Here is a 24,653-nt window from a genome sequence, read left to right on the forward strand (position 1 = left end):
TAGAAGCTAACGCATTTCCTGAAGGGGCAGTATGAGTTCTAAATCATAATGTAGACATCAATAAACACTTAGTACTTCAAACCACTTGGGAAAACAGTACTTGAGCTGTAAAAACAATTCATTGCGCTTGACTGATGGAAAGTAATGGAAGCACATTTACAGCGTCCAGGTTTTCTTCGTAGTTAGCCCTTATATTTACAGAGACCAGGCAGCTCTTAAGTTTGAGATTTTTGGTTACTTGTCCACTTGTATCAGAGTGAAGCCAGACTGTGACTGGGCTCATAAACATTAGGGAGCAACATCTTTTTTATTTTAAATCAAAAGAGTTGAAACACTGAGACATCAACAGGAAATAAAACATTTTTATTGAATATCTATGTATGTTATTTTAATGACAACTCTACTGGGGGATTTACTACACAAAGTGAAACAAAATATAAACCACCTCATCAAAAATGAAGGTAAAATACAGCTAAAGTTGTCAGCTCGTGGGTCACGAGCAATATGGCAGGATAAAACACCCCAAACATTTCTACAAGATACAGAGAAAACCCACATGTAGAAACACTCAAGCAGGCAGTAAATATACACAAAGGCAACTAGGATCTTTCTACAGCATCAGATTCTAATACTTTACACAGCTTTGTCAGAAAGGTACATGTGGCTTCTTTGAATATATCATCTTGGTGATATAGCAGGTTCGGTCTCTGACAGTCATAGTACATTACAAACCAATTCTCTGGTGACATTCAGTCTGGCAGTGTAGGAAGAGAATGCATTAAGAATACCTTAACACAATGAATCGGTTCTGGCAGTTTGAACCTGCAAATTTCTTGAATGAACAACTTAAAGCTGGATATCATGAAGCTGAATACCTGTTCTTGGCTGCAACTTTGTCAACCTAGTTCCTTTCTCTGGTGGGATTTGGTCCTTTAAAAAATATTCCAGCTTGACACTTACTGTGTTCACACGTTATCTCAGAATATGCCTCAGTTGTGCCTTTTCCATGTTTCACGTCAAAAGAAACAACTCTAAAAATGATCAGTGTTGCTATTCTTATATTTTGGAGCGGGGAGAGACTATAGTGGTTTCATTCATATCCATTTTGTGCTTCCCAATTTAATGAGAGTTGGGTTGGTTTGCTACACATGGGCTGAATTCTGTAGGGCTACACCTTATCCCTCATAAGTAAAATCTGGAGGGGCTTGGGGAATTTATTTTTCAGTATGGACTCCATTGCTCACACCCCTGTTTAGTTTAACATAATTTCAGGCTATAGCTTTATTTTATTTTATTTAAAGAAAATCACATTTTTTGGTGTTTAGTGGTACTGAAAAGAACTAAGTCTTCAAAGCATTATAAATATATTCACAGTCCGTAAAATAAAGTCTCAAAGGATGAGATGTGAGATAAAATGTAATGCCCAAAATGACAGGATGAAATGCTATAATCTGAGATCATATGCTGTCTAGCCATGAGACAAAACTGTCTACAAATGGGGGGGTGGAGGGAAAGGGGGCGGAATGTGGAATATTGCACAGTGCTGGACAAAATGCTGTGTGGTCATCCCAATCTATATAACATCCTTGCCCAATGCATAGCGTGTCAGTTCTAAATTGGTCCATAGTAACTAGAACTGATTGTGCTATGCATTCCTTCGGCAGTGCAGTAGAAGGGAATGGCAGTATTAGTACAATATCACTACGGAATAAATTGATTGCTATCCACTGAGAAAACTACATTTCTAAGCACACACGGCAGTCACAGTGGTACACAGAGCAGTCTTTCAAGACTCTTATGGAAAGACTAATAGCTTTATAATAGTGCCATTTACTACAGAATAACATTGAAAACATTTAAAAACTCCTCATGAAACGAGCATCTAGTATACATAAGAGGTTGCTTCAGTTTTCTTGAACTTGTTTGTTTTGTTTCACTTGTTTTTAAAGGACAAATTAAAACTTAAGTATAAATAGTATATAAAAAGGTCACTCGCTGTTCTCTTTTGGCTTACTTTGAAGTGCATTCAGAACTATGGCTAATTTTTGTCTTCTTTTGATGGGATTACAATACTGTCTGTTCACCATGAAACTTGTATAATAAACATACACAGCTGTGCTTAAAAATATTCTGCATTCCTTCTAATCTGTTAGTATAATAAAATATTTTGTTACAAAGTCTAATGTGCAAACTCATTAGAATCCTAGAATGTGAAATCACAACTGGAATTCACAGTATGTTAATTTTGTATAAAGGTGATAATGGAGAGCTACTTTTTTTTTCATGGTTCTATGCAGCATTTCATTACTGCTGAAATTCCCTCCCACCCCCTACACAATCTCCCCCATGTTGTTGTTATGTGAAATTACCTCCCATGGAACTGCTTCCTCAATTGTCAGTGTAAAGCCATGATTTCAGTTTTTTAAATATATACAGAAAAAAATGATCTATTGGCTACGCTTCCTTGAGGTCAGCCATGGAGCTGCTCAGATCATGCTAAGTTGCCTATGAAAAAGAAGTCTACAAAATTGGATTCACCCCTCCAAGGTGTACTGCGTAGGCATATCTTGTTATTTTAAATGGTTCACTTGAAAGCTCAGATTTAAGTTGTCCTTTAATATGTCAGTGTAACACTACTAGTGCCTTACAAGTTGGAATTTTTGCTGGAATGCAGACGATACAATAGTTACCCTATAATATATTATCAGCTCTCCTATATCTCAGTCAATTTACATAATTTAAAATAGAACATCTTATTAAAAACATCTAGATATACACAGATTAGGAAACGTTTACAACATACAAATACACGAACTAGAAATAAATTCTCAGCATACTGGTATATACAACTGTGTGATACAATAAATAATTTCTGTCATGCTCTATCTACACATCATATTGCTTAAAAGAAGAGTAGATCTGGGGGCAGTGGTGAAATGAAAGGCCTTTAGAGGGCTCTCTACATTTAAAGTTGTGCAAATTAAAACAGGATTTTAAGTACCACTCATCTGTGTTAGGGACGCATGGCTGAAAAAGGAAAGGACCCATATTACTGAGGTATTTACAGATACTGGCTAAAGAGCACTATGTGGGCAAATGCAGAAAGGCTTATTTTGTTTTTTTGTTTACTTCTTGACTGCAAGCATGGCGTCTACTTCTTCCTCAACCTGTAAGGTGTGCCACTGTGCAATGGGTCGCCTGGGGTTGGCCAGCATGTCTGACCAGTGTCGTAGCTCTGCTCCAGTGCTGTTGTAGCCCACAAAGACTTTCCCGATAGCATCATTCTTGCCAATCTTGTCATAGTCCAAAACAGTCACAACAACTTGTACTTTCTAAAAGGAGACAAGAAAGAGCAATGAGCAAGACCTGCAGGTAAATACAGTACAGAACTGGAATTCAGAGCTTGTGGCTGAGAAGGGGGAGGGTGGATAGCACAATAAGTCGTAGCAGATTCCCAATGATATGAGAATTCAAAGTCTGAAATAATACGTAGCAAACTACTATGAATGAAATCAAGATCAAAATGGCCATGTCAATTGATTGGTATGGAAGAGATCTTCTGTTATGGCTACGGAATGCACAGTGCAGCTCAAGAGGTGGCATACACCAGTGTTCTTGTGCTCCCCAGATCGTGGACACACAGCCAGTGTGTAGGGTGTGTAGGGTGGCTCCTCCAAGAGGGCTGCACCCTGGGTCTATATTCATTGATATCAAGATAAGATGATGTAGCTCCTGTTTCTGCATGTTTGAAGACATGGACATTAGAAAGATTCTAAAAGAAAGCAGTGGTTGGCTGAAAGGAACCATGTGAGTAGGGTTTGGGTGTGTGTGAAGTAAAATACGATAGCCAGGTATGGGCATACTTTTTTTTTTAGCCCATTATGAAATACATCTTCAAAACCACATGCAAATTTTTATTATCTTAATCAGCTCCGATAGGAAAAAAGACTGCAAAAGTATAACCTTCTGGAGAAGAAACCCACCCACAGAGCAAAACCACAGCTGTTTATTCTCTTCTTTTTATTTGGGCTTCTGATGTGAAATCCCAAACGAACAGAATGACATAGGAGTCAGAGTCCTATTGTTTTTTGCAGGCAGCAACAGAGCATGTGAAATGACTACTGTGCACTTTCTTTTTCCATGGAACAGGCTTTTGCAGGCACCTTGGAAGTCAATAATAATGCTACCTAGCTCTTATATAGTGAACTTCATCAGCAAACCTTAAAGTGCATTATAAAGGAGGTAAGCATCATTATCCTCATTTCACAGATGGGCAAGTCATTGCCCCCTCTCTGTGCCTAAGTTTCTCCAAGGTTGGTCAGTGGCTAAGCTGGGAATAGAAGCCAGGACACCAAAGCAGGACAACAAACAGCATGTTCCAGGAAAACTACTGTAGGTGGATCCTGAGCCAAAGTCCCTCCCACAGCTTTCTTCTAATCAAATTTCTTATTCAAATAAGGTCTGAGGCAATATTTTAAGGAAAAAACTAACAGCGTAACTTGTGTTTTTTGTGGAAAGATGATTAGACTGGCATAGGCTTGTCGGGCTAACTTGAGATGTGAATCTAAAGGTGTTGACGCTGGTGTAACTTATATCCTCCCTACTGTGTAAATTACACCCACAAACTCAGAGGATCAGATTCAGAAGTGTAACTTACAACTTCTTAGACTCGTCTCCTTGTTAGTTGCACTTTGTGTTCCAGGCCTCTTTTCTAGTCCTCCAGCATGTTAGTGACAGCAATGTAGACTCAGGAGACCAAATTCAGAGTTGTTACATAAGGGTGTAAATTACATTTAGGTGCATGAGAGAGTCTAAGACAAGTCAGGCTAATGTAATCTACATGCTGAGGAGGATGGGATGAGATTGGATATTACACCGTTTTATGTATTGCCTCCCATATGGCCCAGTCTAAGTGAATCTCAGGGTATCTATGTTGTGCATCAGTAAGTGCGTGTATACTCATTTGGTCCTTATTATTTGTCTGAATAGCACAAACATAACATATTCCCCTAGCATCTGAGATGAAACAGCCTCAGGCTGATTTAACTTAACTGTATACACTTTCCCTTTGAGACTTTCATTTTAAAAGATGAATGTATGCCTGTTTTCCTGACTCTGCTTCATGATATTATAAATGTACCCAGCTCCTAGATTCATGATAGACTGGGATTTGTTTCTACAGGTAGGTTTTATGAATTGCGGGAAAACGTAATTTACAAAGATAAATATTTTTAGTGCCAAGGGGTCCATCATCCTTTTATTCTAAAAAGGCCAGATCCTGCAGTCCTTACTTGCAGTAGTAGTTCCACTACAATTAATGGGATTACTCCTGTGAGTAAAGGCTTCAAGAGCTGAGTCATAATGACTCTTTACAGCCCCTTTCCATGAGAGAGTGCACAAATCAATGAGCCAGAGGAGGATATGAGAGCTCCAGGCATGTAAGTATTTACATAATCATTTATGGCAAAAGTGCCCATCAAACTCAGACTCTCTTCGCCAAGACCATTCATGATAAAATGCAATATCCTTCATGCTTCTATTTCTAGAAGCCAGAATGATGTCTTACAACATAATGTTGCTTGCAGTGTATTTGCTTTTATTGTCAATGATCATCCTAAAAGGACATTTATGTATTAGAGCAGGGTATGATCATTGCCTTAAAGTGTATTGGCTTTATCTTAATGTAAGACTGTTTAAAATTCTTATTACGGTACAAAATAAAATGCCTGATGTTACTGGGAACCATTAGCCTAATGACTAGTGGAATTTTTTTTTTTATTGTCATACCGCCAAGGTTGGACACAGTACAAACAGTGTTGTGGCCTTGAGAGGGTGGGAATGGAGGGCTCAAAGGATTGATCATGAAATGAGTTTCATCTTTTGGTCACTGGTTCAAATCTGCATGGCTTAACTAGTGACTGAAAATCATTGCCATCTGGTGGCTGATTGGTGGCCTATTTAAAATGTAGGTTTCAGTGCAAATGTCTGTGAATATTGCTATAAAAGACCATTAATAGCAATAAGCACCTGCATTAGCAATCTCAGCAGAGTGGCCAGAGTGGGCATGGAGGCTGAACTATTCTTTCACACTCAGAGGCTAACAGCTGAACACTTGCAGAACAGAATGGGGTAGCTGCCTATTTTGCGCTTGTCCTGTGTAGGATTTCACACTCCAGTGGGGTCGATTCAGCACTTTTAAGATAGCAGTTCACTAAAGTCTTTTTTTAAAAAACTCTGTGCTTCAGGATCACCTCTCTCTGTTGCACAATTCTGTGTGCACATATAGCTGCAGACTGTTCACAAATACACAAATCTGAATTTATGATGAGGTTGTTGAAAGACATTATTTGTATCCTGTTTTACGGTCCACATTGGTGCTGCTAACAAGCTGTTTCTACTCGTTTTGACAACTCTGCTTTGCCTCCATGATCCCTTTCTTTGCTCTCTAATGATCTTGGACCTGGTATAACCATTATTGCATTACCTGACATGTTAGTGGAAGTTTACCTGAGCAAATGTTATATTTGAAGTACCAAAGGTCACAGCAACATTTACAGTATTCATTTAAATAATGTTTAAATATGTTTTTCTATAAATGGAAGTAACATAGCCACAACTTACCTTTGAAACTAGTTTCTTATAACAAACACCTAAATACAGTGACTTATGATATTGGTCCCCGATTACACATTTTTGAATTGAGACTTCCTGATGAGGGAACCAGTAATAAAACCATTCTAACAGAACCACAAGAAAGTTAAATTTGAAACAATTAAACATGACAGGTAAAATTTTCAAATGTACCTAAGTCCAATTTTCATAAGTGACTTAGGCCAGGCTCCTCAAAGATATTTAGGCCCATTGATTTCAAAGAGGGCTAGGTGCCTAAATACCTTTGAAAATCAGGGCCTTGGACACTTATGCTCCCAAGAGCCACTTACAAAAGCATGTAAGTGAGTTAGGTGCCTAATTCCCATTAATTTTTTTATATTTAGGTGCCTGAATACTGAGATATTTAGATAAATCTAGCTACTAAATCACTTTTGAAAATGGGACTTAGCTGCTTTTGAATTTTTTTCTTGGTCTGTCAGTTAACTTACTTGTGTTTAAGCATTTTATTCCAAACAACAGGAACTATAACTGCCAGGGCTGGATTAACCTGTTGTGGGCCCGGCGCCAAACATATTTGTGGGCCCCCATGGAGGCAATGGAGCATGGCACTGGGAGGTTAGTCCCTGGAGTAAGAGGCCAGCCAGAGGCAATGGGGCATAGCATGGCAGGGGAGGCCCTGCTCTTCCCAATACGAGGGTACTATTTACAAAGCAGCAGTTGCCAGACGCACAGTGGCCTGCCTGGCTCTGTGCTGCCAGCATGCCCCTTCCCTAAGGGGTGGGCCTACGCCACACCACACTGCCCCCTCCCCCTACGCCCCCCCTACTCCCTATGGCCAGAGGCCACCCGGACCCACTATGCCCAGCACCGCCAGCTCCACCCACAAATGTACAGTGCCCTGCACAACACCACCCTTGCCCTCAACCCTACCACAACAGGCAAGCACCCCCCCCACAGAACCATTACTACCTAGTGCCCCAACACACACTGATTCTCTCTGCCCCTTCACAGCCTAGCACCCCCCAATGCTCCCCACAGACCCATTCCCCCAAGCCCTGCCACCCAGCCGCACTCACCTGCCCTGCTGGAAGGCGACTGTGTCTACTGGGCTGAGCCAGCAGCACAGCCAGGGCTGGTCCCAGGGCCGGGAATCACTCCGGCCCCTTGGGAGTGGCGCGATCAGCTAGGTCAGGGCCTGCCCAGCCAAGCCCTCTGCACTGTCTCCCCCCACACCTGGCTGAGACTGGCCAGACTTCTGTACCAGTCCCAGGCAGCTCAGCTCCGGGGAGACAGGTGGGGGCTCACAGGGGGTGGGAAGCAGAGACTGCCCGGAGCCAGAGGTGCATTGGGGTCCAACCAGGGGGTTGAGAGGAGCAGGGGGTGGGGCCAGGGAGTGTGGAGGAGCCCTCAGCCAGCCGGTGGGCAGGCCGAGAAGTGCAAGTGGTAGGCCGGGGGAGCCAGTGGGGTCTTGGGGTGCAGTGGAAGCAGAGCAGGCTAGGACCCCTTCTGAGCATGGGCCCGACTCCATGGAGCCACTGGAGCCTTTGTACTGAAACTGCACATCACACCTCCATCCCCAGATACCACAGATATGATGAGGCTAATTAAATAATGAATATGATATGGGAAAAATGGCCAAAACTCATTTAACTCCTATCCCTATAATTTTTGTCATTGCATTTCTTCTCTTACCACTATCTTCCTGTTTGGTTTTTTTTTTTTTTTTTGGAATCATTGCTTCTGACCATAAAACATCAGTTATCCATTTTTCACTGATGAATCAACACTTCATAAGTTCTGTGCATGTTATCATTTCCCTCTTGAAGCAGTCACACTCATCTACCGTAAAGCGGGGCTGGCACATAGGTGCTAATGAAGGTATGCACACTTCAGAATTAACAAGGTCCCTGTTAAATATTTATGAGGGCTGAGAAATGGAATTCAGAGGAAGGGGAAAGCAGGGTTTGACATTACCTGGATTTGCTCAAAGGGTACCTCAAAGCTGAACGATTCATTGTAGTAGGGGTTCAGAGTGTTCTTTTTAATTGTTGTCTTTTTCTTCTTCAGTCTCTTACCATTCTGCATCAGATGGATTTTCACATAGGGATCTGAATAATTACAATGAAAAAGCGTAGTTAAGAAATGCTAATCACATTAATGTGTATTGCAGGGGTAGTCAACAGGTGGACTGCTGGCCAAATCCAGACCACCAGATGCTTTTGAATGGACCTGAAATCTTTGTATTTACTTATAATTATTATTTATTTATTATTTTCTCTGGAGTCTGGACCTTGATTATTCCCTGACCAAGAAATGTGGACCTTCACAAAAAATAACTGACTACCCCAGTACAGAGTAATCTCTGAAATGGCTATTAGGTGAAAAATTAGACATGCTCATAGCAAACAATGGTCATTTAAACAAAGTTTGTATTTACATTGGATGAAATCTGATCAAGTGCTATATCTGGCATTTAAATACAAACTGTACTAAATAAGGTACATATCAGTTCTTGTTATATCCACTTATGCACAAGTCCAAGGAGGAGGTAAATCCCAACCTCACTCTGCTCCATGGTATATTATTCCTCTCTCTCATATCAGCATAATCTCTTTAGTCCAAGGACTGTTACATGTTTGTACAGAGTCTAGCACAATAGGACCCCTTTCACTGAAACTGGCATTTAGCACTACTAGAACACAGAGAATAATGATCTGGGAAGCCAGTCCCAGCCACTCTAACTCTGCATAATAGTTCTATCCCAATCTCCCCACACGTGCTGGTCCTCTTGCTCCCCCGAACTCCCATGTGCACTGGGTTTGATTGTTGTAGAAGCAGCCAGATTACATAGTGGTAGGGGACTACTGCGCTCTTTGCAGACACATACATATATAACTAAGTGTTGTTACTCTCTACTGCATTCTCATTGTTCATGAGTTTGTATGAGTACTGGTGGCCAGACGTAAGGAACAGATTTATCACCTAATCACAGATTCTTTGCACAAGCTCAACTCCCAGTGAAGTTACTGCTTTGAAATGATATCTTGGCGGCTAGAACTTCAGTTGAAATTGTGCCTGCTTAGGACATGTGCAACCGAGTGCTTAGTGGATCCTTTTTCCCATTCAGAGAATAGACTTACTGGACCCAGTTCTCCTCTTGTACCAGTGTAAATTAGGAGTAACTTGTTTTACACCCATACACCATTAAAGCACTGAGGTAGAGAGAATCAGGCTCTGTCATAGTATAATTCCCAAATCTGAACCTTAGTGTCCAAAATATGGGTACTAGCATGAATTCCCCTAAGCTTAATTACCAGCTTAGATTCTGTAGCGCTGCCATCAATCAGAAATTTCAGGGCCTGATACACTCTGGTCCCCCCAAACCCTTCCCTGGGGGACCCCCAAGACCCAGATTCCTTGAGTCTCAAAACAAAGGGAAATAAACCATTTCCCTTCCCCCTCCTTTCTTTCTCCCAGCTCCTTCCCGCCCTGGGTACACTACGAGACCACCGTGATTCAATTCCTTGAATCCCCACCCGAAAGGAATGTTCCCTTCCCCCTCCCTTCTTCCCTGGAGAGAGATAGAGAGATAAATGGAGAGAGCAGGTTTTTCTTCCCTCCTCCCTTTCCTTTCTCCCACCAATTCCCTGGTGAGTGCAGACTCCCTTCCCTGGAGTCTTACAAAAGATAACCCAAAAAAATCAATTAGGTTCTAAAAAAGAGGAAAACTTCAATAAAGAAGGAAAAAACATAAAAATTGTCTCTGTAATCAAGATGGTAAATATACAGGGTTTTTTAGCTTATAGACAATAGAAAGAAGCTTTCTCCAGCAGAAACACAATTTAAGCTACTTCCAGCAAGTACACATCTGCAAATAAAGAAAAACAAGTTAAAAGACTATGACCGCCTTTGTACTTACTTACTATTCTGAATAGATAAGAGACTGTAGCAGGGAGATTGGCAGAAACCTGGTTGCACCTCCAGTCCCGTCCAGGACCCAGAGAGAACAAAGCCAAACCCAAAAAAACACACAAAGGCTTCCCTCCACATGAGCTTTGAAAGTATCTTGTTTCCTGATTGGTCCTCTGGTCAGGTGTTGCAGGTCACTGTTTGTTAACCCTTTACAGGTGAAAGAGACATTAACCCTTAGCTATCTGTTTATGACAGGCTCACTGTCTGTAACATCCTGTATATTACTGCAGCCACGACTTCACTAACAACCTTTGTGGCTTTAGACAACAATTCTGCAATGTAAGCCACAAGGAAGCCTCCCCTAGGGCAAAACAACAGGATCTGTGCCAAATGCCTACTAGCTGGAAGTCACTCTTGGCATATCTTGCATGAAGGTTTTTATTAAATTATTTCTGTCAAAGAGAGCATAACTCCCTTCTGTGAAAGCAGGTGAGGGGGAGGGAAACCAGTGAATGCTTTGTTGTTAAATTTCCTTATCTTTACTATGAGTACACAATCTTTCAGGACTGTCCAATAGAATCAGTGCCTGAAGAATCTGGGAATAATTGCAACCTCCTACAATAAGGAAGTATTGTGTGAAAAGCTTTAAAACTCTCCTGGCTTTTTCCAGTAGAAGAGTTATTGCCCCTGCAGCCTCAACACTTGGTTTAGCACCAGTGCTTTTAGGGATTTGATGGTGTAAAGCAGATGGTTCTCTGCTCCTAAAGAAGTGGTCTAGATTGTCGGTTTTGCTAAGGCTCCATGTTGAGTGTAAAGCTGGTTTGAAATAAAAGACCATTTCAGCATCAGTACTGGTTGGAAAACAGTGTTAAAGAAAATCACAGACGCAAAGGACTAGTTTCACAGAGACTTAGGAGCCTAAATGCCACTAACCACTGGCCTACAGCATCACTTTCTCTCACTCTCTCTCTCTGGCCCAATACATATTTAACGGCTCGGTTCGAAAAAGAAAGGTTGAGAGAGACCCCAGCCCAGAATATCTGAGTGGTTGGGGCACTCTCATGAGAGGCGGGAGAGCCAAGTTCAAATTTCTTTTTCAAGGAGGCAGAGGAGTGATTTGAACATGGGTCTCCCACCGCCTGGGTGAGTGCTCTAACCACTGGGAAAAAGATTATAAGGGGATGGGAGGGAGGGCCAAGGCATCAGCTACCACCACCACAGCAGCAGCAGCACCAATGTTGTCTCTTTCAAAAACCCTCTGAAGTGCCAACTCCACTAAAGGGTTAATGGCTGTGAATCAGGGCAGAGGCAGGATCTTCCCTCCAGTCTAGATTTAGGCACCTAAATCACTCAGAGGGCTGGTTTAGGCCACAAGCCTCTCTCAGCATTCCCTAGCATTAGCAGCTTTCTGCTCAGCTTGCTGGGCTCTGTGAATCTCACTCTTATGCTCAAAGGAAAAAGATCAGGAGTCCTTGTGGCACCTTAGCCCTCGTCCAGACTAACCCGCGGCATCGGCGGGTTAAAATCGATTGCTCGGGGATCGATATATCGCGTCTAGTCTGGACGCGGTGTATCGATCCCCGAGCGCGCTTACATCGATTCCGGAACTCCATCAATCCGAACGGAGTTCCGGAATCGACACGGAGAGCCGCGGACATCGATGGAGCCCCGTCCAGACTGGTGAGTACCTCGATTTTAGAAATTCGACTTCAGCTACGTTATTCTCGTAGCTGAAGTTGCGTATCTAAAATCGATTTTAATTCCTAGTCTGGACGTGGCCTTAGAGACTAACACATTTATCTGAGCATAAGCTTTCGTGGGCCACAGCCCACTTCATCGGATGCATGCAGTGGAAAATACAGTAGGAAGATAGATATACACAGAGGACATCTAACTCTCCCCAGACATGGTACAGGGAGCCTAAGTGCCTAACTTGGGGCTATGGATCCGCTAGGCAGCAAGCCACCTAAACGGTGAAGTGGCCCATTAACACATCTGTAGTCATAAGACAAAGAGGGGTTTAGTGAGTTACACAATGTTATGATTTATTACAACAATCTGTAACCCATTAATGCCTTTTTTTGTCCTTGGACCACAGGATGTTAATCACTTCACCTTCATTGGTCTCTTAGATTACGTGCTAACTATTTATGCTAAACAATCTGTTCCACCTTGTATTTAGTTGTGACGCTCTGAGGTCTGGTTTACATGACAGACCTATATCAATATTGCTCCGGGGTGTGAAAAATCCACACTCCTGAGCGATGTAGTTATACCAACCTAATCCCCGCGTGTAGATCATGTCTATGTTGGCGGGAGAGCTTCTCCCGCCAACATAGCTATCACCTCTCAGGGAGGTGGATTAACAATGTAGATGAGAAAGCTCTCTCCAGCTGGCATAGAGCATCTTCACTAAAGTGCTACAGTGGCGCAGCTACGCTAATACAGTGTTTTAAATGCAGACATGCCCCAAGTACCTTTCCTAGATCTGAAGTAGACTTCTGTGTAGTTTGATAGCTTGTCTCTTTCACCACTAGAAATTGGTCCAATGAAAGATACAACTTTTCCCAACTTGTCTCTCTAATATCTTGGGACCAACACATTTATAACAACACTGCATGTAACCTGTAGTAGCCATTCACCTCAGAAAGCTGCAATCTGCTACAGTGAAGTGTGGTGTTAGAACTGAAACTAATAATAAAATTTCAACCAGTAAGGTGAACATAAGAAATAAGAACGGCCATACTGGGTCAGACCAAAGGTCCATCTAGCCCAGTATCCTGTCTTCTGACAGCGGCCAGTGCCAGGTGCCCCAGAGGGAATGAACAGAATAGGTAAACATCAAGTGATCCATTCTGTCTCTCATTCCCAGCTTCTGGAAAACAGAGGATAGGGACTCCATTGCTGCCCATCCTGGCTAATACCCATTGATGGTTATTACTTTGTTGTTTCCCTCCCTTATTATAGCCAAAAAAATTACCTGACTTCATTACATAATTCAACAACTTTTACAACTACTAGCAAAAAAAGATTGTATTACACATTTATGATTAAAAATATTTCCTTTACATTGTGGATTATCCCTCTAGAGCAAAGCATGACAAAGAATATGTAAGGATTTAAAGGAAAGGATTTTTCAATTAAAAAAATAAAATAAAGATATCCCTTTTAAAAAGAGCCTCTCTTCCACAAACTAACAGAAGCAAACCATTGCAAGAACACAGGATAACAGAGTAAAAATAATGATGATAGACTGTTCTTTTATCTGAAAAGTCACAGAAAAATACTGCAAGTGATTTTCAGTGATAAAGCTCAGTGAGGACAGCTATACTTTCTAGTTTTACCAAAGGCTCAATTCTGCCAGCATTCCTCATGTTGAGTGATACCTTATATGTGAATAGTCTTACTGAGTAATGTGCTATTCAACATGAGTAAGGGTGATAGACCTGACCACAATGGACAAAAGTTGTACAGCATGAATATAGCCACAACTCACAAGGCAGAACGAACTTCTTTGAATCAACTTTAATGGTTTACCTAGATCAAACTGAGACAAGGGCCCAGATTACCTCCACAATGAGGGGATCCTCTGTTGTGGATCTCCCCAGGTCCATGTGAAAAAGGAAGGACTGTATGTGTGGAACTTACAGGTACTCCCTCTGATAGGGCTCCCTGGAGCATAGGACTGGCCAAGCTCCCCTGCTAACTTCATATTAAGATGACTGTGAGATTAAATACTAGTTGCTTCTACTTCATTTGCTTTCTCATTAACATTTTATTCACAAATGCAAAAAAGCTGTAAAAATCATCACTCAAATTGTGCATCATGGGTTTTACAAAAATATCTCACGGGAGGCTAAGGCGGCAGCTTTTAAAGCATTGGGGTGCCAACCTGACATCCTTTGCTTTGTTGAAGTTTACCGTAAAAATGTCAGGGTGTTATTTAAAGGAAAACTAAAAGATCTGTGCTTCCTCTGAAATGGAAGTTGAAGTAGTGTCAACTAGGCGGTAAACACACTTATTGATTTTAGAGACAGTGCTACTAAAATACCAGAATCATTCTGCTAAAACTAATACCCAGATCACCACCACTTTGTGGATTGGGTGTACTTAATTTGTTAGATAATAAAAAAACAGTAATGTATTTGACGTTCAAGCGAAAATAATGTGTATCTCAGAAAATGGCACGTTTCAGTCAATCACCTGTGTCAGCAACATCTAAATTTCAAGATCAAGATAGAGTCTGTAAAGTGCAACAGAACAGAGATGAAAATATTCTGACAAACAAAATATGGAGCTGGAGAGCCTTTGTCTGCGGATTTTAAGATGAAAATCAAGTTGTAGTTGATTAGTCTTAAATGAAAAATCAGTATTATTTTCCTTCAGAAAGAACAGAATTTACAGAACACATGAATTTCCAATTGGTGAAACAAATTCTCTTCAGCACAGCAATGTCAATAAAGCAGCCAGATACGAATGGTATTACTACAAGGGTTTATTTTGAACACAAACATAAAAATAGTGCTCATCTTTGATAAATATTTGTCAGGACTCTGTTCTGTGGCAATCTAATTAAAGTATGAAAAGCTAGCAGATAGAAAGTTGACAAATTTGGAAACTGTGGTAGGTGAAAACATTGGAAATTGATTACAAGAGTGACGTGTGATTGTTTAAAAAAATAAATAAATCTGCACAGCTCTGAGTGGAGATCAGAAAAAAAAAAAAACCCAACCCCCCAAATTCTGTAATGCTTGATTGAGCCAGCATGCTCATTAATAGAGGAATAACCCAGCCAGACTAATCTAGTAATAAATGCAGTTGCATAATCATAACATTTCACATGACAAAATAATATGTCAGATGATACTTGGCAATTAAAATTGGTAATTGGGCAGAAACATAGGGTTAGAATTGCCTACAGTCAATTTTTGTTTATGAAGTTCAGGGTGCTAATTAGCACATTACACCTTTAAGGAGAAACGCTGATCAAAACTGATGACAAAGCAGTACCACAGAATGCCAAGTGTTCAGTACAGTTTCCATTTTAGGGAACAGAATGAACTGTTGAGAACAGCCCAGAAATGTGTCCAATAAAGTCAAATTTGGAAATGCATGTTTTATACATGGCTCTCAAAACGTATTTGGACTAAAGATGATTTGAAGAGTAAAGCTATAATGAGAAAGATATCAGCGGGCTAGAATTGCTCTCTCCCGGCTGCCACTGCACAGAGAGATGGAATAGGTTTGTACCAAAGGTTGAAGCAAGAAGGGCAATGGAATCAATATAGCACCATTCTATGCTGAGCCTGCTGCAACTCCTCCTTGCAACTACTGTGCAGACACGGCTTTGTGGCGATGGGAGGACAGCATGGGGAAGAGCTCCTTGCCTGCTCTAAGCAGCAAACATATTGAATTTCCATGGCAATTGTACTGGGGTTAATGCCGTTAGTCTACCCTATGCTGTCTCCTGCCTTTGGAAGAGGTGGGGCAGGGGTTTGGTTGGGGGTGGCAGAAACAGCATAGCTCCTGAGAAAGGAGCACAGCAGGGCAAGCCCTCCATGTGGCGTCCTCACCATGGCTGGATTTTCCCCTGGATCTTGGGACATCCTTTCTCCTTGGGCACACAATCCCCTCCCTTGTGAGAGAGTCAGTATGATGCTTGTGGCTTTCAAGCCATGGATAATTTGCCTTAACTTTTCTCCTCTGTGTATTTGTGTGTGGGAGGAGATAATTAAGGCCTCAGAGCTAACCTCTAAAGAGTGTTGAGTGATCCTTGGAACTGGAAGGAAAGCCAGAAGGTGAAAGATTGAACTCTCTGGGGAAGCAGCAATATATGGCACAAAGGAAAACACTGAAAAACCTTGTATTTAGAAACAATTCCCTTGGCATAAAATATAATTGTTTTTTTTTTCTTGCCAACAATATGTGCATTAAAATGGGATTGTGGAGTCCTTGGAGTTTATTTGGTGTTTATTCCTCAGCCATTATTAAGATTTCTTTGATTGGGACATCATCACAATTTCCATAACAGCATAACTCACTTGAGCGTTATGAGACAGATCTTGAGATGTGCCGAGTATCTTCTGGGTTCAGCTGGGGGTGGGAAAGGATGGGCTGCAAAAGTCCATTTTAGCACCCTGATTCTGCAGTGATTTCTGAGCCATCCATGGCCTTGGCAATACAGAGCAGCCTTTAAACCCAGCCTAACCAGCATGCTGGATATTCTGCTACATGGGAGAATTCCTGAAAGCTGGCCTTATGCCACCCCAGGGAATAGTGGCCATGGCCAGGGCAAAGAGTCATTGATGAGGTTAGTCTATGGCTGCCAGAACAGCCCTTGAGCATCATATGCAACTGGGTGTAAAATAGAGCAGCCTTGGAATTTGTTGTCCATAAGGTCTATATTTTTACATATCTTGACTGACTCTTACTTCTTTACATATCTTTAAATCAGCCCCTCTAAAGGAAGAGCTCACAGAGTGGTGAATTTTGAGATGAAGCATTTTATAAATGTGGTTTCAGTAAAATCAAACAGCTTTCTCACAAAAACAGCAACTTTTTCGATAGCAAGGACTTTTTTATACCTCACGGAATTCACATTTATGGGCTACATTCACAAAAAGACTTAGATGCCTAAATGCCTCTACAGGTGTCTAAATCCCAGATTCGGGGTCCACAGGGATTCAAAACCACCTGCTCAGCTGCTGCTAACCCCTCTAAACTTGCTTGGTGCCTACATTTTTACAGTAGAAGTTTTCTGGGCACCTATGTTTCTGCCTCTTAGCATGTATACAGCAGCCCCTTACCATGTATCCAGATGCATAAGCCTCAGTGCAATGCACAAACAAGGGAAAGAGAGGTGTCTCTCCGTCTAACTCATCTCTGGGGTCTGATCTGGTAAGCATGCTCAGACCTCGCCTACTGAAGCAAGCGCCTATAGGTGAGCTTGCACAAAATGGCTGATGGGGTGGAAGAGGAGGAGGGGAAAGCTGTTGAAGTTGTTCCACTGTGAATAAATAATGAAAGAATCATTGCACCAGAGGCAGAGAGTGAAAGCACAGGAAGGTGTGCCATTCTCACTTCTGCACTGCCTTCAGAGCTAGGCTCCCAGCCAGCAGTCGCAGTGCTTCCTGCAGCTGGGGAAGATTCCCAGAAGTGGGTCTGACCCGACCCCGAGAGCCACCCCTGCAAGAGAAAAGGAAGTTCTGTCCCTCTCCAGCCTGGCCAGGATTAGCAGCTGGAGCCCGGCACAGGGTAGGAGCTCTCTCCTGGGGAGCCCCAGCCCTGCCCCTCCCCTACAATAGCCAGATATCACTGGGGAAATCCAATTTCATGGTCCATGATATGTTTTTCATGGCTGTGAATTTGGTAGGGCCCTACTCATATCAATCTATCCCATAGCTCAGAGCACTCACTTGAGGGGTGGTAGATCCCTGTCAGAAAACCTTCTCCCTTTAGGCAGAGGGGGGGACTTGAACCAGGGATTTCCCACATCCCAGGTGAGTACCCCAACCACTGGGCTAAAAGTTATGAGAGAGCTGCTCCTCCTCCTTTGCAAGACCAGCATAGGTACCTAACTTCAAGAGAGGGTTTGCAGCTGAGAATCCCAAACACAGTCTCTGTGCAGCCTGGACTTGGGCCTGGATCTGAAAGAGGGGTAGAGCTTAGCACACATCCCTCAGCCAGGCGTCCCTAGCTTAGTTGGGAAGCTGCCTAACACCCTGACTTTTTGTGAAGCCCAGTCTAAGGTGTCACTCTCTCTCCTCATTCACTGAACAGAGAGCCTAGAAGCCTAACTCAAGCTTTGTGAGTTTTAGTGATTTTCTAGGCACCTAAAATTTATTCAGCATCACTAGTCTTAAATTTCTTTGTGAATCCAGCCCTATAAGTACTAACAATAGCCTCTAGGCTGCAAACGAAGTTAAAATGGGGAAAGAAGCCAAACACTATTCAAAAATAACCACCTTTCACTGTTGTACAATTAAATGAATATGAAGTTGGTCTTAAAATGCTGAATCTAGAGAATCAGAGAACATTGGGGCAAAGGAGGAAAACTGACAAAGAGCCAATGATTTACTCATCTGAGAATTTCAGGCTGAGATTGCTAACCATGGAAAGCAGACAGTAGAAACAGAAATGTTCAGAGTGGCCTGAGGACTATTTAGACAGAAGCTGAGGCTGTAATTCCAACCACAGTGGTCTCCAACCAGAATTGTACAACAAATATTAGAACTCCAGATGGGAAAAGATGCATTACATGAAAAAAAAAATACAAAACCCCAAAACAACCCCCACTCCCAAACTTATTTAAAAACCGCACAGCCTAGTGCTTAGGAGCCTGCGGTAAAGCTTACTGCCAAAAAATGGGCAATTGATCTGTCTCACTTTAATACTGGCAGCCATTTCAACCTAGCTACAGATATGCAAAACAAATTGTTTTAGAAAGCACAGTAAATTTGGGCTGAACTCAGCAGCAAAACATGCCTTATGTTTTAATCCTGAGCCAAAACTAAACGCCCTTCTGTAATAGTAAAGCAACTGAATCAAGCACTTTGATTACAAATGAAATACCAAACTACAAAGCAGTAAACCTGTTTCCAATGCATCAAATGGGGCACCAGCTTACTCACTTCAAAGGGGGTAGAGCTGCTTGTTGATCAGGCTTTAATGCAGATACAAAAATCCAGCATGTGCTTCTAGTTTGAGTAAGAAGGAGTGGTCCTTCAATTTAAGGCAACAACAATAACAACAATAGAAAGGAATGGTATTATACTTTGTGGCTATGCAAAAACACAAGCAGCGCGGGTAATCATAATCAAGCTGTAGTAGACTTGACACTAAATGATGGCAAGCATGAACTAGTGGGTATAACTCAAACCTACATATTATCTTTAATGGAATCTTTCTCAATACAGGAATCCAAATTGTGCAGCTATAAACAGCATCTCAAGGGCTTATTTCAAGCTAAAAGACTCCACACAGGGGGAAGTGGCAATCTATCAAGCTGGAACAAGAGGTTCAATGGGGTGCTGCTGAGATCGGTGCTGGCCCTAGTTTTAGTTAGTGTTTTAATGATAATGATTAATGCTATGGAAGAAGAAGGGCTAAACAGGATATTAGTTGAATTCACAGATATTATTAAATTGGGTGGTAGAGCAAATATGAGCAGGACAGAGAAAGAATACAAAGGGGCTTGGAAAGGTTAGAAATATCAGGAAGCCAACGGGAAAAAAAGATTCTAATAGAACCACAGAAATGGTTTCTTGCTGAAGCATCTGGAATACTGGGTATAGTTCGGAGCTCTCCAGAACCAGGACACCTATTTAACAAAGTAATTCAGAGAAAAGTAACAATATGATTAAGTGACTGGAGTGACTGACATGATGAAAGAGTAGAAGAACTAAATGTGAGCAGCCTGGCCAAACACTAAGTGGGATTATGATTTCACGTGAAAGACAATGAACGGTGACGAGAGGAATTGTTCAAGGTGTCGAAAGGGGGCATATAACTAAGAGAAATGGGGATGAAAATAACTAAAGGAAGTTTTAGATTGAACACATATCAGAAAAGAAATTATTATACTAGAAGAATCTCCTCTGGAAAGTGGTTGAAGTCGCACCACTTGAATCAATTAGAAATGGATGGGACAAAGCATTATAAAGTATATATTGCTATAGGGAATAATCCTGTATTGGGACGGGCATTGTCTACGCAAAATGACTTGATAGAGAAAAAAAACTATCTCTACCTAACTCTTGTCTACATTCCCAGAAACTACTAATTGAGACCAAAACAATGTCTCATGGTAAAAACAGCCCGGTCGCTGTGAAGTAACAAGACCTGATCCAGTCCCAAACTGACCTGAGGGCAGGCAATACTTCCACTATCACAGGATAAGAAAAGAGAATCTGAGTGACAATGTTTATCAAAAGGAAGTATATTAACAACAGCAACAAGCCCAATTAGTTTATTAGCAATTTACTGTAACAAGAATGTACATTTCATGTGATAGTATTCTAATGCTGCATCAACCTTTCAGAAGTGGTGTGCCGAGTCTTCATTTATTCACTCTAATTTAAGGTTTTGCGTGCCAGCAATACATTTGAAGAAGGTCTCTTTCTATAAGCCTATAATATATAACTAAACTATTGTTGTATGTAAAGTAAATAAGGTTTTTACAATGTTTAAGAAACTTCATTTAAAATTAAATTAAAACGCAGAGTCCCCTGGACAGTGGCCAGGACCTTGGTAGTGAGAGTGCCACTGAAAATCAGCTCGCGTGCTGCCTTTGGCAGGCGTGCCAGAAGTTGCCTACCCCTGTACTACAGCTTTGTGGCATGACAGCATATCAACATGGTTCTGCTTTTCAGCACAGGAAAAGAGGATGATACAATGTTTAAGAATAATCTCTCTCCTCCTCCCCTATCCAGAGAACTGGAAGCAACATATTTGGAAAGATGATAGAAGCAGAGAAAAAGGCTGCCCCTTATACAAACTACTGTGGTATGACTCTATTTACAAGCTACTCTTTCCTTAAATGTATCAAACATGGTTATGACTGGATATGACATACTCCTAATAAAAAATAAGTGTGTTGAAGAAAACGCAGAGAGGACAGGGAGATGATGAAATAGGAAAGTAATGTACGAGTGATTAAAAAGTAATTTATTTTATTTTAAATTCACATCTATATAGCTACATACATTATAAAGGTAAGGAAACCAATTATTCACGCCTGAAAAATACTTTTAATTTGTATAATTTATAGAGAAAAATGTGCAAAACTACAGATTGTACAACAACTGCAGAATTTTGTTTAAAAGTCCATTGCTGCTGCTTTATTGACAATGTTTTTCTTAGTTGAGCTCAGGAAAACATGCAGTCTTTTGCCATCTGATAGCGTGAAAGAGACATGTTTTATAATTCAAATCATTAAATCAAAAATATCAAACCAATGACATCTAATACTGTATGAATGCTGCAGTACAGAAAGAATAAAAAATACAGTCCTGGAGTTTTCTTCTTATAGCTTCTGCAACTACAAAGACCATCAAAGAAACCTGATCTCAACACTTCACAGCTGAGTGAGAAACCAGTCCTAGCTACGTTTTATCAAAGCTGATATTTATTTTCAAGAGCCTATCATGACTTTCCTACCACATTTTATTCATCAATGGATTTATATAAAAAGGATCCTACTAACTCAGATTTTTTTCTTCTCAATCTGAAACAACAACTTTTTTCTACCTGAGAAATTCATATTTGCATGTAGCTCAATGATGTGGGTTCTTTTAAGTGTCTGCATTTTCCTAGCAATCACAGCTTTAAGGGAAAAAATTCCAGCTCTTCAGTATATTTGAATGATTGTTGTGTTGCTTTTGCCTACCAAAATAATTAGGTCACCAACACCAGGAGAAAGTATTTGTTTAACAGACCCCTCCCTCCCAACACACACATACACACCTCTTCCCTAAGCAGCCTTTTCTGAATACACTGTGAACAGCTTTGTATTGGTTCCCCAAGACTAACAAAACTTTCTCCCAAAAGGCAGGAGCAACCTTTAGTGGCTCAAAGCTTATATCAACAATCCTACATTTGAAACCAAAAGCAATAAGATATGGACATCTACTTCTACATTCTTATTGACAGAGGACACTTTCCCCACTCTTTGCTTCCCTGTGTAGGGGCTAGTGACAAATACAGCCTGTGTGCTTCTTGCTGCCTCCTTAAAGGGGTGAGGCACTGGAAACTGCGCCCTTTCTAGGTGTGAAAGGGGCTGTTCTGGCCCATGGTCTCTTGACACTCCTGGAGATACTGGCTCTGTCCAAACTAGGAAAAGTGGGCAAGTTTAGATAGGGCTTAGTTACCAAAAGCTAGAGAAACCCAACCTAAACTTGATCACATTTCCTAGTGCAGAACAACACCCTTATCTCTGTTTTAGTAGTTTGAGATGTTATTTAGGTTCAATTTGCAACAGCAACTTGATCTTGCCCAGTATCTCCTTCTGGGATGCAGTGCCTTGTCACATTACCCTTTGTTCTGCTAAGCTGTTTATAGACACTTAATATACTAATGGAAGGGTGAAAGACAACTCACAGATGTTATTCGGAGATTAGGCTTCCAGGATTTACTGTTTTGCCCCATTGCATGATTTCTGCTTCTAAATAATATTAATGATCAGGGCCCCACTTCCTAAAAATGTCTCAGTGGAACTTTAGATTGCAACTATGCTAACTGGTAGCAAGACATTAGCTGAACAAGAAACAAGCTGCTGTCTTCAAATCGGGGGAAAAGCAATTTTACTGTTTCACAATAAAACTAACTTCTTTCCGCTCTCCACTCAAATCTGAAACGTACTGAAGGCAGACTTTGAATACAAGTGCTTGCAAAGATACATCTGGGGCTTAGGTGCATCTCTTCAAGAGCTATTTGTTATTCTTCTTGAAAAGTAGCAGCCGCTAACTTTGATGTACAGTTCTCTGAATAACTGGAATGTGACTGAGCTTCAGACCTCAAAAGATACATGCAGCTGTTGAAACTGTTTGGAAGAATGAACATGTTATTTATTGTATAACACCATATGTGTGAATGGCAATTTACAGACAGGTACAAGATGAAAAAGTTCCTGTCTCAAAGACAAAAGCCCTGGAAAGTATATAAGTGCTAATATTCAAGGCAGAATGGAGAAAAAGTATTCAAGGCTATCAACAACAGTGGTGAGAATACTCCAACACCAAGAACATTATTCCTGTTATCAGACAAGAGAAAAGAAGACCTGGCAAACTGCATCATTAGAAAAAGGGAGGAAGTGTTTCTGATAATGTGATCAGCAACTTGTGGGCCAATGTATCTCAGGATGCTTCAAATTCTTCCAGCCATTCGCTGATACAAATAGGTATTTAATTGACGTTGCAGTTTTGCTACTTACTGCATCGCACTTTGGCTTAAAAGGAAGTGAAACATGACACAAACCATCAGAAATCTGAAGGTACATGATAGTTTTCAGCTACAAATTTGGACTGCAGATATTCAATTCGGTACGAAAGTGGTTGAGCAGGCAGATCTTGTAGTTCACTGACTACTTCGATTAAATGTGAGCAGTTCAGCATATTTCTCTTTGCCATTCTATTGAGACAAGATCTGGACAAAGTCTAGTCAAAGGAACATCTGCTATATCAAAAAAAACAACAAACCATAAATCATGTATGAATTTCAGAAGACCTTTGAAATTTCAGAGTTGAAAGAATGAGCCTAGTGGTTTGAGATTATTACACTTATTGGGAGGGTAGGAGGACTGATAAATGTTTGTATTCAAGCTCAATAAAATGATATGATAGCTGAGAGAGGATAGATGGTGTTCTCTATCCAAGTCAAGGCACTAGTTATTGTAAGTGATACAGAAACAATGGCAGAAAACATTATGATGGTGGAGATATTTTTAATTTAGGTCATATTTTCTATTTAGGTACCTGTATTGAAATCAGTGGGAGTAAAGTGCCTAGGCACTTTTCAAAATCCCACTAGGCATTTATCTGTATCTTAAGGTACCTACATAGCTTTGAAAATCTAGCCTTTTATCTCTGAATGCTGAGAACTGGGAATGTCACCTGTCAATACATTAATAGTTTAAATTCTTATTATTTGCTGTCCATCCAGAGCTAGGGCAAGTGGCAGCAAGAATCTTAAATATGTGGATATCAGTAAGAAAGACCAAATGGTCTATTACCAAAAAATAAAAACACAAACAAGTGATCAGTGTAATATTCAGGAAAAACTATATTTGCCTTTATGACTAAAGAAGCTAGGTTGCTAATAACAACAGGAAAATGACAGTGAGGCTTAAAGAGGATATAGCTTTAAGAAATATTTATCCAAAACCAGACTACAAAAAACTGTTCATTATTTTGGGTGAAATAAACTCCCCCCCTCCACAGTACCAAGACCCAAAGGATTAAATTTCTTCAGAGAATAGGGCCCACACAAGGTTATTGCTCAAACAGTAAAAATTTCTGGATTTCATGAAGTGTTCAGAAAATTATCTGGAAAGCACTTTATAAACATTACAAAAGCTGATTATAAACAACTGGTCTTATCCCGATCCAGTGAATGGACAGCAGGTGTTTCACAGC

General features: G+C 40.9%; 1 protein-coding gene across 7 annotated transcripts in view; it reads right to left on the bottom strand.

The window, feature by feature from the left end:
• Nucleotides 1–342: 342 nt before the first annotated feature.
• SYT1 (synaptotagmin 1) overlaps nucleotides 343–24,653 on the bottom strand; it is a 526,016-nt gene continuing 501,705 nt past the window's right edge. For all 7 annotated transcript variants that reach the window (XM_030548647.1, XM_030548651.1, XM_030548646.1 and 4 more), the window contains 2 exons: nucleotides 8,587–8,720; nucleotides 343–3,332 (listed from right to left, as the gene is read on the bottom strand). In XM_030548647.1, coding sequence (XP_030404507.1) covers nucleotides 3,126–3,332; nucleotides 8,587–8,720 — 341 coding nt within the window. In that variant the 3' untranslated portion in view covers nucleotides 343–3,125. The remainder of the gene's footprint in view (nucleotides 3,333–8,586; nucleotides 8,721–24,653) is intronic.

This window comes from Gopherus evgoodei, chromosome 1 (assembly GCF_007399415.2).
Source record: "Gopherus evgoodei ecotype Sinaloan lineage chromosome 1, rGopEvg1_v1.p, whole genome shotgun sequence".
Lineage (NCBI taxonomy): Eukaryota > Metazoa > Chordata > Testudines > Testudinidae > Gopherus > Gopherus evgoodei.